The following is a 12,939-nucleotide window of genomic DNA, read 5'->3' as shown; positions in this document are numbered from 1 at the left end:
CCGTCTCCATGAAGCTGGGCTACGGTCCCGCACAGCGTTAGGCCGTCTTCCGCTCACGCCCCAACATCGTGCAGCCCGCCTCCAGTGGTGTCGCGACAGGCGTGAATGGAGGGACGAATGGAGACGTGTCGTCTTCAGCGATGAGAGTCGCTTCTGCCTTGGTGTCAATGATGGTCGTATGCGTGTTTGTCGCCGTGCAGGTGAGCGCCACAATCAGGACTGCATACGACCGAGGCACACAGGGCCAACACCCGGCATCATGGTGTGGGGAGCGATCTGCTACACTGGCCGTACAACTCTGGTGATCGTCGAGGGGACACTGAATAGTGCACGGTACATCCAAGCCGTCATCGAACCCATCGTTCTACCATTCCTAGACGGGCAAGGGAACTTGCTGTTCCAACAGGACAGTGCACGTCCGCATGTATCCCGTGCCACCCAACGTGCTCTAGAAGGTGTAAGTCAACTACCCTGGCCAGCAAGATCTCCGGATCTGTCCCCCATTGAGCATGTTTGGGACTGGATGAAGCGTCGTCTCACGCGGTCTGCAAGTCCAGCACGAACGCTGGTCCAACTGAGGCGCCAGGTGGAAATGGCATGGCAAGCCGTTCCACAGGACTACATACAGCATCTCTACGATCGTCTCCATGGGAGAATAGCAGTCTGCATTGCTGCGAAAGGTGGATATACACTGTACTAGTGCCGACATTGTGCATGCTCTGTTGCCTGTGTCTATGTGCCTGTGGTTCTGTCAGTGTGATCATGTGATATATCTGACCCCAGGAATGTGTCAATAAAGTTTCCCCTTCCTGGGACAATGAATTCACGGTGTTCGTATTTCAATTTCCAGGAGTGTATGTTTTCTATACAGTCTGAAATATTGTATACGTAGTTTTTTACGCCTTGCATAATGAAAGAGTCAATAACACGTCGAAATTAAGTATTCAGCTTCTGACAGGCCCAAATGAAGATTTACTAACCTTCGAAAAACTGACGACGAAAATAACACGATCAGTTTCCCTGTGTGACATAGAAAATCATGGGAGATCTAAAACTAAATGCGTGAAGTGATTTGCGAACTTCATTCCTCGAATCAGAGTACGGTTGACTGTCAGCAATACATAAACGTGGAATGCATAAGGTCCATTATTAAACTTACCCACGGTCTTGGTATAATATTTATATTTTTGGTTGAAGTCCAATGATCTGTAGTCCAGTGCTCTATCATACCAGTAGCGATGATAGAAGTTGTACAGTGCATCGGCGAGACCGAACATTTGTGATGACTCTGGATGGTGCTCCTTACAGAGCTTACTGAAGTCGTCATGAAAGGAGAGATACTCCCCATGGTAGACCAGTAGGGCATCACTCAACAGCGGACGCCTGTAACATGTAATGAGAGTTTAAGAGTTGGAAATCTAATGTTATCAGCATGCTTAATCATGTACAGTACATACTGGACTGTAGGAATATGAAGAATGAATTTTCACTCAGAAGCATGGTGTGCGGTGATTTAAAACTTCCTGGAAGATTGAAGCCGTGTACCAGACCCAAAATATACATGTTACCAGCATTGCGTGAAATCTCGTTGTTTTTTAGAATACCTCGGTAATATATAGAATGCCTGATGGTTTTAGGCAAACTATGAAATATAAGTTTTTTTGTGAAACTTTACATACCTTTCCTAGGCAGCTTATACAACCCATGTGTATTATACAGAATGACCAGTAAAATTTACGCAAAGTGTTAAAATTGGGCAACATGAGAAGACTTCATTAATTAACATGTATTAGAAACAGAAAGAACAAAACTACGAAATAAAGCGCAGGATATTTTTACTGGAAAACAGTGGTAGCAGAACAGAGGCTGAAGTACTTATTACAGTAAGTACTCACGTTTCTTCTTCACGAAAAAAATCACTTTTCATTTTAGCAGTTTGATCTTGAACATACCGGGTGATCAAAAAGCCAGTATAAATTTGAAAACTTAACAAACCACGCAATAATGTAGATAAGGAGGTAAAAAATTGATACACATGCTTGGAATGACATGGTGTTTTATTAGAACCAAAAAAAAGTATTCCTAAATACGTGAAGTCAAAAGTGTATCGTGATCGACCGACATCTCTAGGGATGCCTGAAGACAACATCCGACGCCAGTGCCTCACCATAACTCCGGACATGCTTTATTCAGTTTTCAAATTTATACTGACTTTTTGATCAGCCGGTACATTTCGCGATTTACAGAAGAATGTGAACAGAATGCTGTTACCTGTAGAAGACAAAACAGAACTGGCATGACCCATTTCTTGCTACAGGAAATTTTGGAGTGACATTTTGAATCGCACTCATATTTTTGCTTTCCGTGTTGCACATACACCTGAAGAATCCTTGACTGTTTTCTGTGGTCTGAGAAGTATCTGTGGATCGGAGAGGTATTTTGTGGTCAGAAATGTCTTCAAATCTCATTAAGTTCTTTGGACGTCCGGTGATTTCTGATCTTGCTTGGAGCTGCTTCAAGATTCCTTTTGCAGTTATAAGTCGGTAAAAGCCTTCTACCGTCACGTTCATAACAAATGCAAACAGTTTGCTTGAGTCATCCCGCCCTTAGTCGACGTCGGGAATCGGTAGCGGCGCAGTGCACTCAAAGGTGCAGGAAGAGATTTGTGTCACAAGCCCTTTTCGTTTATTTCGTATGGACATCAAGGTTCCATTTCAATGCTAACCGCATAACATCCTACTTCGTCCCAGTCATCGGCTTTACGAAAACATACACAAATAACATGAACGTTTATTCCAAACTTCTGACATATATGAGCACCCATGGTTTCTTTTAAGCAGACGTAAAATATACCAGGAAAAGAAGGATTTTCAGTAAACACAGAAATGGAAGACTCATCGATAACCATGGCTTCATCACTGGTTTGGTTTCCTCCATCGTGGACACCATCCTCAACTTCGTGTACCGCAGGAAGCAGAATTCATCTCGTCTTTCTTTTAGTTGTCTGTACGCTCTCTATTACATGCTCGAGCTCTTCCTCAGTCTCTACGTCTTGTCTTGAAAACGCCGTCAGTCAGGGACGACGTCGAGAGACCTACTGTAGCCTTCCAGCCGAACAGGGCTTCGTGTGGTGACTCGTTAGTCCCAGAATGGAAAGCTCTGTATTTCGTAAGCTGGTCGGACCACAGTCCGTCACTGCAGCAGCTTGTATCCAAGCATACAGCATATTTTCAGTATCTTGATTTGCTATTTGGACGCTCACCTGACTTTGTGCGTGGCGTGGCTTAGCATGGACGATATTCACGGTGGACCAATACACATTTAGGCTGCTTACCACATTGTTTGCCAAATTCTCTGGCATTCTACAGAATACAGAATTTCACACAGTTCCGGTAACATATGAGATCAACACCTACTCCACTACAGAGCGAAAATTTGTACAGAAAGCTATCCTGGAGATTGTGTCTGAGCCACTTCTCCGCAATACCCTTTCTTCCAGAAGTGGTACTCGCTCAAAGTGTGAAAGAGAACTTCTGTGAAGTTTTGAACTAGAAGGAAGCTGCTGACGAAAGCAAAACTGTAAGGGCGGGTCGTTTGTCGTACCTGGGGTGGCTCAGATGAGCGAGTGGTTTCCCGTGAAAGGAAAATGTCGTGGTTCCCAGACCCAGGCTGACACGCAATCGTAATCTGCCAGGGACTTTCGTATCTGGATTAACTTGAGAGATGTCGGTGCCATGCGGGCAGGCCACCTGCCTCTGTATCCGTCAGACACCTCCCATTTCATTTTGTTTCGGCGATTATCATCCAGTTTCATTCACCTTTGGTGTATCTATATTGCTCCTTATTGACATTAAGCTGAGCGACTATTAGGGTTAGGGTAAACCACTGGTTGATGTCACAGTACTTGCATGACTTAGGTAGCAGTAGTGAAATTAAACTCGGCTATAGAGGCAGATTTTTTTGGACGCTGGAGGTTACCATTGACTAGGGGCAGTCTTAGAACTTTCCCCGACCAGCAAAGGAATTCGATGATTCCTTTGTAGTAACCGAAGTGGGCCGTGGGCGCGGTGTTTAATGGGCTGCCATTCTGGCGGTGAGCCTTTTTCCGCTGTCGGTCAACCAAGAGGGTGGGAACGCAGAGGTTGAATGCGAAATGACACTTCTTTAGAAACTGGTGGCGCCGGACATCCAGGCACCGGCCTAACTGCGGTGTGGGAGCATGGTCTCCTTATCTCATGTGGAGATCCAGGTATAGCAGCGTCGGGATGGTGCCCGGCTAATGTGTTTATTACAAGAACGGCGTCCCCGGCGAGACGGGACTACGAATTTCTCCGAATGTCGCGTTTTGTAGATGCCGCCGTACCCCGTCAATGACAACGGCGCCCACTAAATCGCTTTATGGAAGAGACAGAGCTTGTTTTCACTATGAAGCGTCCCTCATCTTGTGAAATGCGCCAGGGGTTTCGGCTGCAGGACCTCCAGGCATTGTGTACTGTTTTCTCGGAGAACAGAATGTGTACTGCACTGCATTGATTGGCTAGAAATCATGATTGGCACGGTAACCACTGCTGGGCATGTTCACATAAATTCCAGTTAGGTTCCCCAAGGCTATCGCCAACAAACCTGAGTTCGTGTTACTTGAGAACATCAGGGGGAACGGGTCTTTCGGAAGGTTTTGAGCACTTGCTTCTCGACCGTCGCGGAGTACAGTCGCTAGAGCTCTTCCAATTCTACGGAGAGAGCAGTTAGTTGTAAAGACGTCTGGACAGCCGGGCGAGACTTTATATTTTCGCGGACGTGAGACAATCACCGGCGGACGTGGGTTCATCTCCCGCAGTACGAGGCTTCAGCAGCGCCATCACGCTGACGAAAGCTTCTCGTCTTTCACCCGCTATATCGGTAACGCTGCGCAGCTTCGCCAAATTCAGAAGCCTATCAATCGTTTTCACGACCATCTTTTATTCATAGCAGCCTCGTAATCGCAGTAATCACTCCAAGTGTCCATTGCATGCTTAATTGTATCTTGACGCAAGAAACCAATCAGTGGAACGATACAGCAGAGTGTGGTTGCCTATATTGACGTCCTTCCACTCACGGTAGCCAGTCTCATGTTCACATAAATTCCAGTTAGGTTCCCCAAGGCTATCGCCAACAAACCTGAGTTCGTGTTAATGAAATGTTACACAGCTGAGGTTTCTGTTAAAATGTTTCTTCTCTCTTGCCCCTGATATCAGTTAACAAATCTCTTTGTATACCGGAGGTCCATGTTATTAGCTTTTCAACGACATCCATTCTCAGTCCCTAAGATTTCATTTATTTTGTTGTGGGTCTGAAGTAATAAAATTAATTTTGTGTCTAGTTAGCCAACTCAGGATTGATCCACACAGGGGCCACTGTTTAATGTCAGATTTCCTTGCGCTGTCGATAAATGTGGCACCTCTTGGATATGGTGGTTACGACTTGTCAGTCATTTGGGAGACGGAGAACTACCGCCACCACAGGATATCTGGGAAACTGATGGAAAAGTTGCAATAATTCTGTTTCTCAGCACTGCTAACACAGTTGAAAGCAGAACTCTCAGGGAAAGATGGTGTCCAATCGATAGACGTGATTGGAACGTAAAACATCTCCACTTATCCAGTCCCTAGCTTCTAATACATTTATTGAGGATAGCACGATTTGATTGCCTGGTGTATTTAAAGTCCTTCTTTCCAACTTCTGGAACTGTGTAATCATTTTACATTTGCATGTACTCCTGCGTTTGAGACTATTTGGACCTTCCTGTGTAGCAGTACTAGAGTCCAGACATAAAACACAACGAAATAACGTTACAATGTTACAGAGAATTGTTTGTATACATGTATTTGGAATCAGTGTCTGGGAAAGTCTCTTCGTGAGTGGAGCTTTGGGTTCCTCGTTCGACAGTGCAAGTTTCAAAGGCCACTTGATGTCCTTAAGACAAAGTAGATTCGATGTTTGTGTATCGCGTACTTCGGATGATGGGACAAGAGAATGAAGAACAGTTAACTGAATTCTCACACAGTATCTTTTTTGTAATTAATGTACGGTTGTTTTCCCTGTAGATTTCTCAATGATGGAAGATACAGATGCTGCCAATTAAAATGCAGAAGAAGTAAGACCCTCGTAGAGTTGTCGTATGTCAGCGGTATCCTATTCTTTGACGTGTTCAAATTTGGAGACACATGGTCTGTTGTGTTAAAGCTGTGGATTGAAAGAAACCCTTAAGAAACCCTTAGTAATCTAGATCACAAATATGATCTTTTTGCTACTACTTTCGGCTCATCAGAAAGTCATCTTCAAGTCTGCCACACAGAAATTTGCATCTAGGAATGCAGAAGTGCAAATTGCTAGTATCAAAGTTCCATCACACAATACGTGCGGGTAGCATAAAAATATGTTGAATAGTGCACAACTGCATAACGACGGGACACATCGTCATATTTATCGTGAGCGGGATTGTTTCTTATAGAATCCAGTGGATAAATATTGTAGATAATTCTAAAAATATTTTTAAATAATGGCAATAGTACTTGTATTATAATGCAGGAATACACAAAACGGAAATATAAGTTGAGACTACAACTCTTACCCAGACAAAGTCTCTTCATATATACTGCAGCCTGACAGAATCAGGCGTTTGACATATGTGGACACTGACATCATACCTGCCACATTATACTTTAGGATAACATGATGCGACAAGCATCATCTCTGTGTGTTCATATGTGAACTGATTCTGTCAATGCGCCTTGCATATTACGACATTTTATTCTGGGTAATAGTTAAATTTACTTGTATAGTATTCTGGCATTATAAAGTTACTGTCGTGATATAAAAATGTCTTTAGGATAATCTGTATCATTGTTTCAATGGTCTGTATAACAAACGATACTGCTTTCGCTAGCTATGACGATGGGTCCCACCGTTTGGCAGTCGTACACTAACCAATGGATTTTGTTATTGTATGTATCATGCGATGAAACTTCTATGTCAACAAGTTACTCTTCCGCACTAATTAGACGCAAATTTTCATGTTACAAATCTGTATGTCGCTTGTAGATAAGCCAAACGCGGTAATCAAAAAAAGTAATAGTATTTTGCGTTCTTGACTTTTAAGGGTTACTTGGAATCCACAGGTATATCCGTGTTACTTGAGAGCAACATTGTCAGTTAAGCAGTGAAAAGTTATTGCAACAACTTCTGTCTGATTTGTCGGTCCCAGGTTTCTAAGACACGTAATGTCACGTTGTTGAAGAAAACAAATCATTTGCTGGAAATTGTGTGTGAACATACAGGACCATTCCAGCTCCGCTAATGAGCTAGGTACATGAACTTTGGATCCATGTCGTAACGAAACTAGCCGTATAGAGTGGCCACGTGGTTTGAGGCGCCACCTCACGGATCGCGGGGCCTCTTCCATCGGAGGTTCAAGTCCTCCCAGGGTAATGGATGTGTGTGTTGTTCTTAGCAAAAGTTAGTTCATGTAGTGTGTAAGTCTAGAGACCGATGACCTCAGTAGTTTGGTCCCTTAGGAAGTGATACACCTTTGGACAACCACCCCTGGTAGCTGAATGGCTGCAGGTACGGTAGCTCAGCGTGTCCGGTCAGAGGATTTAGCTACCCCCTGTAATAAAAAACTGAGTGAACGGATCAAAGGATCAACGAACAACCTGAACGACTGTCATAGGACCCCCGCCGCGAACAAAGTAACAAACAATAGAACAAAATGAGATAAAAAAAGTGGTCAGTGGGACAGAATGTCAATCTTAAGGGCCCTGGTTGGATTCCCGGCTGGGTCGGAGATTTTCTCCGCTCAGGGACTGGGTGTTATGTTTTCCTAATCATCATCATTTCACCCCCATCGACGTGCAAACCCCAAAAAGGTGTCAAATCGAAGACTTGCACCTGGCGAACGGTCTACCCGACGGGAGGCCCTGGTAACATGGCATTTGCATTGTTTACCTTTGAACATTTTTGAAAGTAATTTGTTTGTGTGGTGTCGTCTGCAGAACGAGTTTCCATGCAAATGTTGGTACATTACGATGGCACCACAAGATGCCAGATGCAGAGAAGTCTCGGAGACGTGCGCATAGATTAGCTGTCACCTGTTTCCTTGCGCCGCTGCAGCCGCAATGTTAACTATGTTCCGAGATCTGCCAGTCTCTATGCATAGTGTGAAAAAAATCCTATGGCTGCTAGATGCACGGTCTGCTGGGCAAGCATGGAGAGAGCAGCAGTGGTGGGGGGGAAATACCGGGCACTGGAGGCTACGTGCCGTTCTATACTCAAGAAAACGCTTACATTTTTTGTTAATATTAAGTGGAGACCCTCCACGCCCACAATTGCATGGGGACCATTGAAAAAGATCTACTGTCAGCTCTGCTTTCGTTAGTATCTAAAAAGAATTCATTCAAAAATGCAGTGATTCATTTTCCCCTTGCTTGTTAACCAATTGTAACATTCAGAGAAGCCTCATGAGTGGAGAATTTTGAATAGGACCTACACATTTCTCTGGATGCTATGTTAACATTTACTTCTTTTGCCAAAACACAGCGGAGTTTACATTGTCTCATCTCACTAACATGTTGTGCAGACACAATTGCGAGAGAATGCTGAAACAGTGGTTTGTTAAGTTTATTAAGAGAGGAACTGGGGAAGACTAAAGTCAGTAGCTTATAAGAAGCAAAAACAAGTAATGTCTTCACATATTTTATTCCAAAAGTCTTAGCATGTCTCGTTTTACCAGCTACTGATAACCTTTAAAAATTACATTCGTTCACCAAAAAAGTCTTTACTTATATATAAGGCTCACCAGCCATTTGACTATCTTCTTCTGTGCGGATGCACAAGCAGTGCCTGAAATCTTACAAAAATGCAGTGATTCATTTTCCCCTTGCTTGTTAACCAATTGTAACATTCAGAGAAGCCTCATGAGTGGAGAATTTTGAATAGGACCTACACATTTCTCTGGATGCTATGTCAACATTTACTTCTTTTGCCAAAACACAGCGGAGTTTACATTGTCTCATCTCACTAACATGTTGTGCAGACACAATTGCGAGAGAATGCTGAAACAGTGGTTTGTTAAGTTTATTAAGAGAGGAACTGGGGAAGACTAAAGTCAGTAGCTTATAAGAAGCAAAAACAAGTAATGTCTTCACATATTTTATTCCAAAAGTCTTAGCATGTCTCGTTTTACCAGCTACTGATAACCTTTAAAAATTACATTCGTTCACCAAAAAAGTCTTTACTTATATATAAGGCTCACCAGCCATTTGACTATCTTCTTCTGTGCGGATGCACAAGCAGTGCCTGAAATCTTACAAAAATGCAGTGATTCATTTTCCCCTTGCTTGTTAACCAATTGTAACATTCAGAGAAGCCTCATGAGTGGAGAATTTTGAATAGGACCTACACATTTCTCTGGATGCTATGTCAACATTTACTTCTTTTGCCAAAACACAGCGGAGTTTACATTGTCTCATCTCACTAACATGTTGTGCAGACACAATTGCGAGAGAATGCTGAAACAGTGGTTTGTTAAGTTTATTAAGAGAGGAACTGGGGAAGACTAAAGTCAGTAGCTTATAAGAAGCAAAAACAAGTAATGTCTTCACATATTTTATTCCAAAAGTCTTAGCATGTCTCGTTTTACCAGCTACTGATAACCTTTAAAAATTACATTCGTTCACCAAAAAAGTCTTTACTTATATATAAGGCTCACCAGCCATTTGACTATCTTCTTCTGTGCGGATGCACAAGCAGTGCCTGAAATCTTACAAAAATGCAGTGATTCATTTTCCCCTTGCTTGTTAACCAATTGTAACATTCAGAGAAGCCTCATGAGTGGAGAATTTTGAATAGGACCTACACATTTCTCTGGATGCTATGTCAACATTTACTTCTTTTGCCAAAACACAGCGGAGTTTACATTGTCTCATCTCACTAACATGTTGTGCAGACACAATTGCGAGAGAATGCTGAAACAGTGGTTTGTTAAGTTTATTAAGAGAGGAACTGGGGAAGACTAAAGTCAGTAGCTTATAAGAAGCAAAAACAAGTAATGTCTTCACATATTTTATTCCAAAAGTCTTAGCATGTCTCGTTTTACCAGCTACTGATAACCTTTAAAAATTACATTCGTTCACCAAAAAAGTCTTTACTTATATATAAGGCTCACCAGCCATTTGACTATCTTCTTCTGTGCGGATGCACAAGCAGTGCCTGAAATCTTACAAAAATGCAGTGATTCATTTTCCCCTTGCTTGTTAACCAATTGTAACATTCAGAGAAGCCTCATGAGTGGAGAATTTTGAATAGGACCTACACATTTCTCTGGATGCTATGTCAACATTTACTTCTTTTGCCAAAACACAGCGGAGTTTACATTGTCTCATCTCACTAACATGTTGTGCAGACACAATTGCGAGAGAATGCTGAAACAGTGGTTTGTTAAGTTTATTAAGAGAGGAACTGGGGAAGACTAAAGTCAGTAGCTTATAAGAAGCAAAAACAAGTAATGTCTTCACATATTTTATTCCAAAAGTCTTAGCATGTCTCGTTTTACCAGCTACTGATAACCTTTAAAAATTACATTCGTTCACCAAAAAAGTCTTTACTTATATATAAGGCTCACCAGCCATTTGACTATCTTCTTCTGTGCGAATGCACAAGCAGTGCCTGAAATCTTACGGGAATCAGCAGTAAAGCCACAAGTAATGAGTATAATGGGCAGGGGCACTATGAATATAGTGCGGGACACGAAGTTGCGAATGTGGATCTCACAGGAGGCGTGCCAGAGATATGTCCCTTGCAGTCGCACTATCCTCTGTGCCCTTGGTGGCTCAGATGGATAGAGCGTCTGCCACGTAAGCAGGAGATCCCGGGGTCGAGTCCCAATCGAGGCATACATTTTCAACTGTCCCCATTGACTTATATCAACGACTGTATGCAGCTGAAGGTATTCATTTCATTGTAATTTCATTCTAACTAGCTGCATAGTCACCGATGGTATCTGTTCTTTCGGACATTACCATCTTCATATATAAGGTTCACCAGCCACTTACCATCTTCTTCTGCGCGGATCCACAAACAGTGCTCTTACGTGATACGGCAGTAAAGCCGCGAGTAATGAGAATAATGGGCAGCGGCACCATGAATTTAGTGGGGGACAATAAGTTGCGAATGTGGGTCTCACAGGAGGCGTCCCAGAGATAAGTCCATTTCAGCTGAACTATCTCTTGTGTCCTCTGTGGCTCAGATGGATAGAGCGTCTGCCGTGTAAGAAGGAGATCCCGTGTTCGAGGCCCAGTCGGGGCACACATTCTCAGCTGTCCTTGTTGACTTATATCAACGCCTTTATGCAGCTAATGGTATTCATTTCATTGTAATTTAAGTCTGTACTTATTGGAATGACACGGTAGATGATGAAGCTTTCCACAATAATGATATGGTAAAATTCTGTCCTCTTTGCATGCTATCGTTTTAAAAAATCTCATCTGAAACCGTTTATGAACTATGGGGAATGTTGTGGATATTTCATTCTGTCTTAATCGCTGGCGCGGCCCGACCGCAAATGTGTGCGCTACATCACATCAATTTTATCGAGATTGGTGACAGACAAATACCTCTGCCCAAGTCTAAAGAAAAATTCGATATGTTAGCTAAAATTCATATACAACAACATATTATGTAATATGCACCAAACGCAAAATCAAAGCAACCTCTGTTTTTCATTACACACTTTTCCAAATTTCGCCTAAATATCGCAGTAACCATGGCCATTAACGAAATGATGGGCACATCACCATGAACCCTACATGTAAAGCTATACGTAAAGCAAAAATGAATGCTTCTTACCGAATAGTTTCTGTAAAATCGTTTGAGAAACATTGTAGGGTGCGCACCTTGATTCTATCATCGCTGATTGGCCAAAAGGTGGAAAACTCATGTCGTCCCCTTCTTCTGAATAAATGAACGAACTCACCCAGCGCTTTGGACGAAAACTAGTCACTGCGCATCGTCCACTGTATCCTGCACGAACTATAATCAGTGACCACTTGTAATCACCGCTTACCACGAAAGTACCATCATAGTAGAGATCCTGCTGCGTGCGCATTGAACGGTTATTCTGAACTTTATATCTAGCTAAAGAATTGTACTCTTATGTGAACTGTCATTCCACAGTAAACACTGTGCTGATGTTATAAGGGTCAGCGACAGGATACAATACAAGTCAACTGTCTGTACTCTAATTGTTTAGAAAGTGAAGCATTTACCAAGCTCAAGTTTTAATAAATTACTAGTGATCTGTGCGTGTGTTTTAGTGTATGCTCGACCTCCTACTGAAGTACTTTGTTTGCTACAAGACGTCACAATTTGTGTGCCGAAGATGGAACAGGTGGATACTGACAAAAGTCTGGATGACCATCGTACAGGGGTTTGGTTGGGACCGAATTGTGGGAGGGGGTTGCTTTAGACATGATGGACCAGGTTCTTGCCCAAAGACGACAGAAGCAAGCCTTTAAATGCAAGAAGAAGGCGAGTACATAATTTCCACTAAAGTAATATACAGAATGTCCCACACCAAACCGGTACACATCATGTCTGAACTAACTAAAAGACAGTAGATATTGTAACGTTAAAAAACATGTAGTTGCCCGTTTATAAGAGATGCTGGAAGTTGTGGCCATGGGCACCCACACATCATTCATTTCGTGTGATGACGTTACCAGCAACACACTATAATTCTGAATGCGTGATGTTGTTAATTTCTCCAATAGTGTTCCATTTAAGATCATCTATTGTTCGAGGATTGTCAGCATACACCTTGCTTTTTAGTGTAGCCCATAAACAAATTCCACACGGGGATAGGACGCCAAACGGTTCGACTTGGAGAAGGAGAGGTACCACAGGACA

General features: G+C 42.7%; 1 protein-coding gene across 1 annotated transcript in view; it reads right to left on the bottom strand.

Moving 5' to 3' along the window:
* Window positions 1-12,939, bottom strand: part of LOC126336209 (uncharacterized) — a 116,694-nt gene that overhangs the window by 19,159 nt on the left and 84,596 nt on the right. The window contains exon 6 of the mRNA XM_049999716.1: window positions 1,160-1,383. Coding sequence (XP_049855673.1) covers window positions 1,160-1,383 — 224 coding nt within the window. The remainder of the gene's footprint in view (window positions 1-1,159; window positions 1,384-12,939) is intronic.

This window comes from Schistocerca gregaria, chromosome 2, assembly GCF_023897955.1.
Source record: "Schistocerca gregaria isolate iqSchGreg1 chromosome 2, iqSchGreg1.2, whole genome shotgun sequence".
NCBI classification, from domain to species: domain Eukaryota; kingdom Metazoa; phylum Arthropoda; class Insecta; order Orthoptera; family Acrididae; genus Schistocerca; species Schistocerca gregaria.
This window is presented reverse-complemented; position numbering and strand designations above follow the sequence as displayed.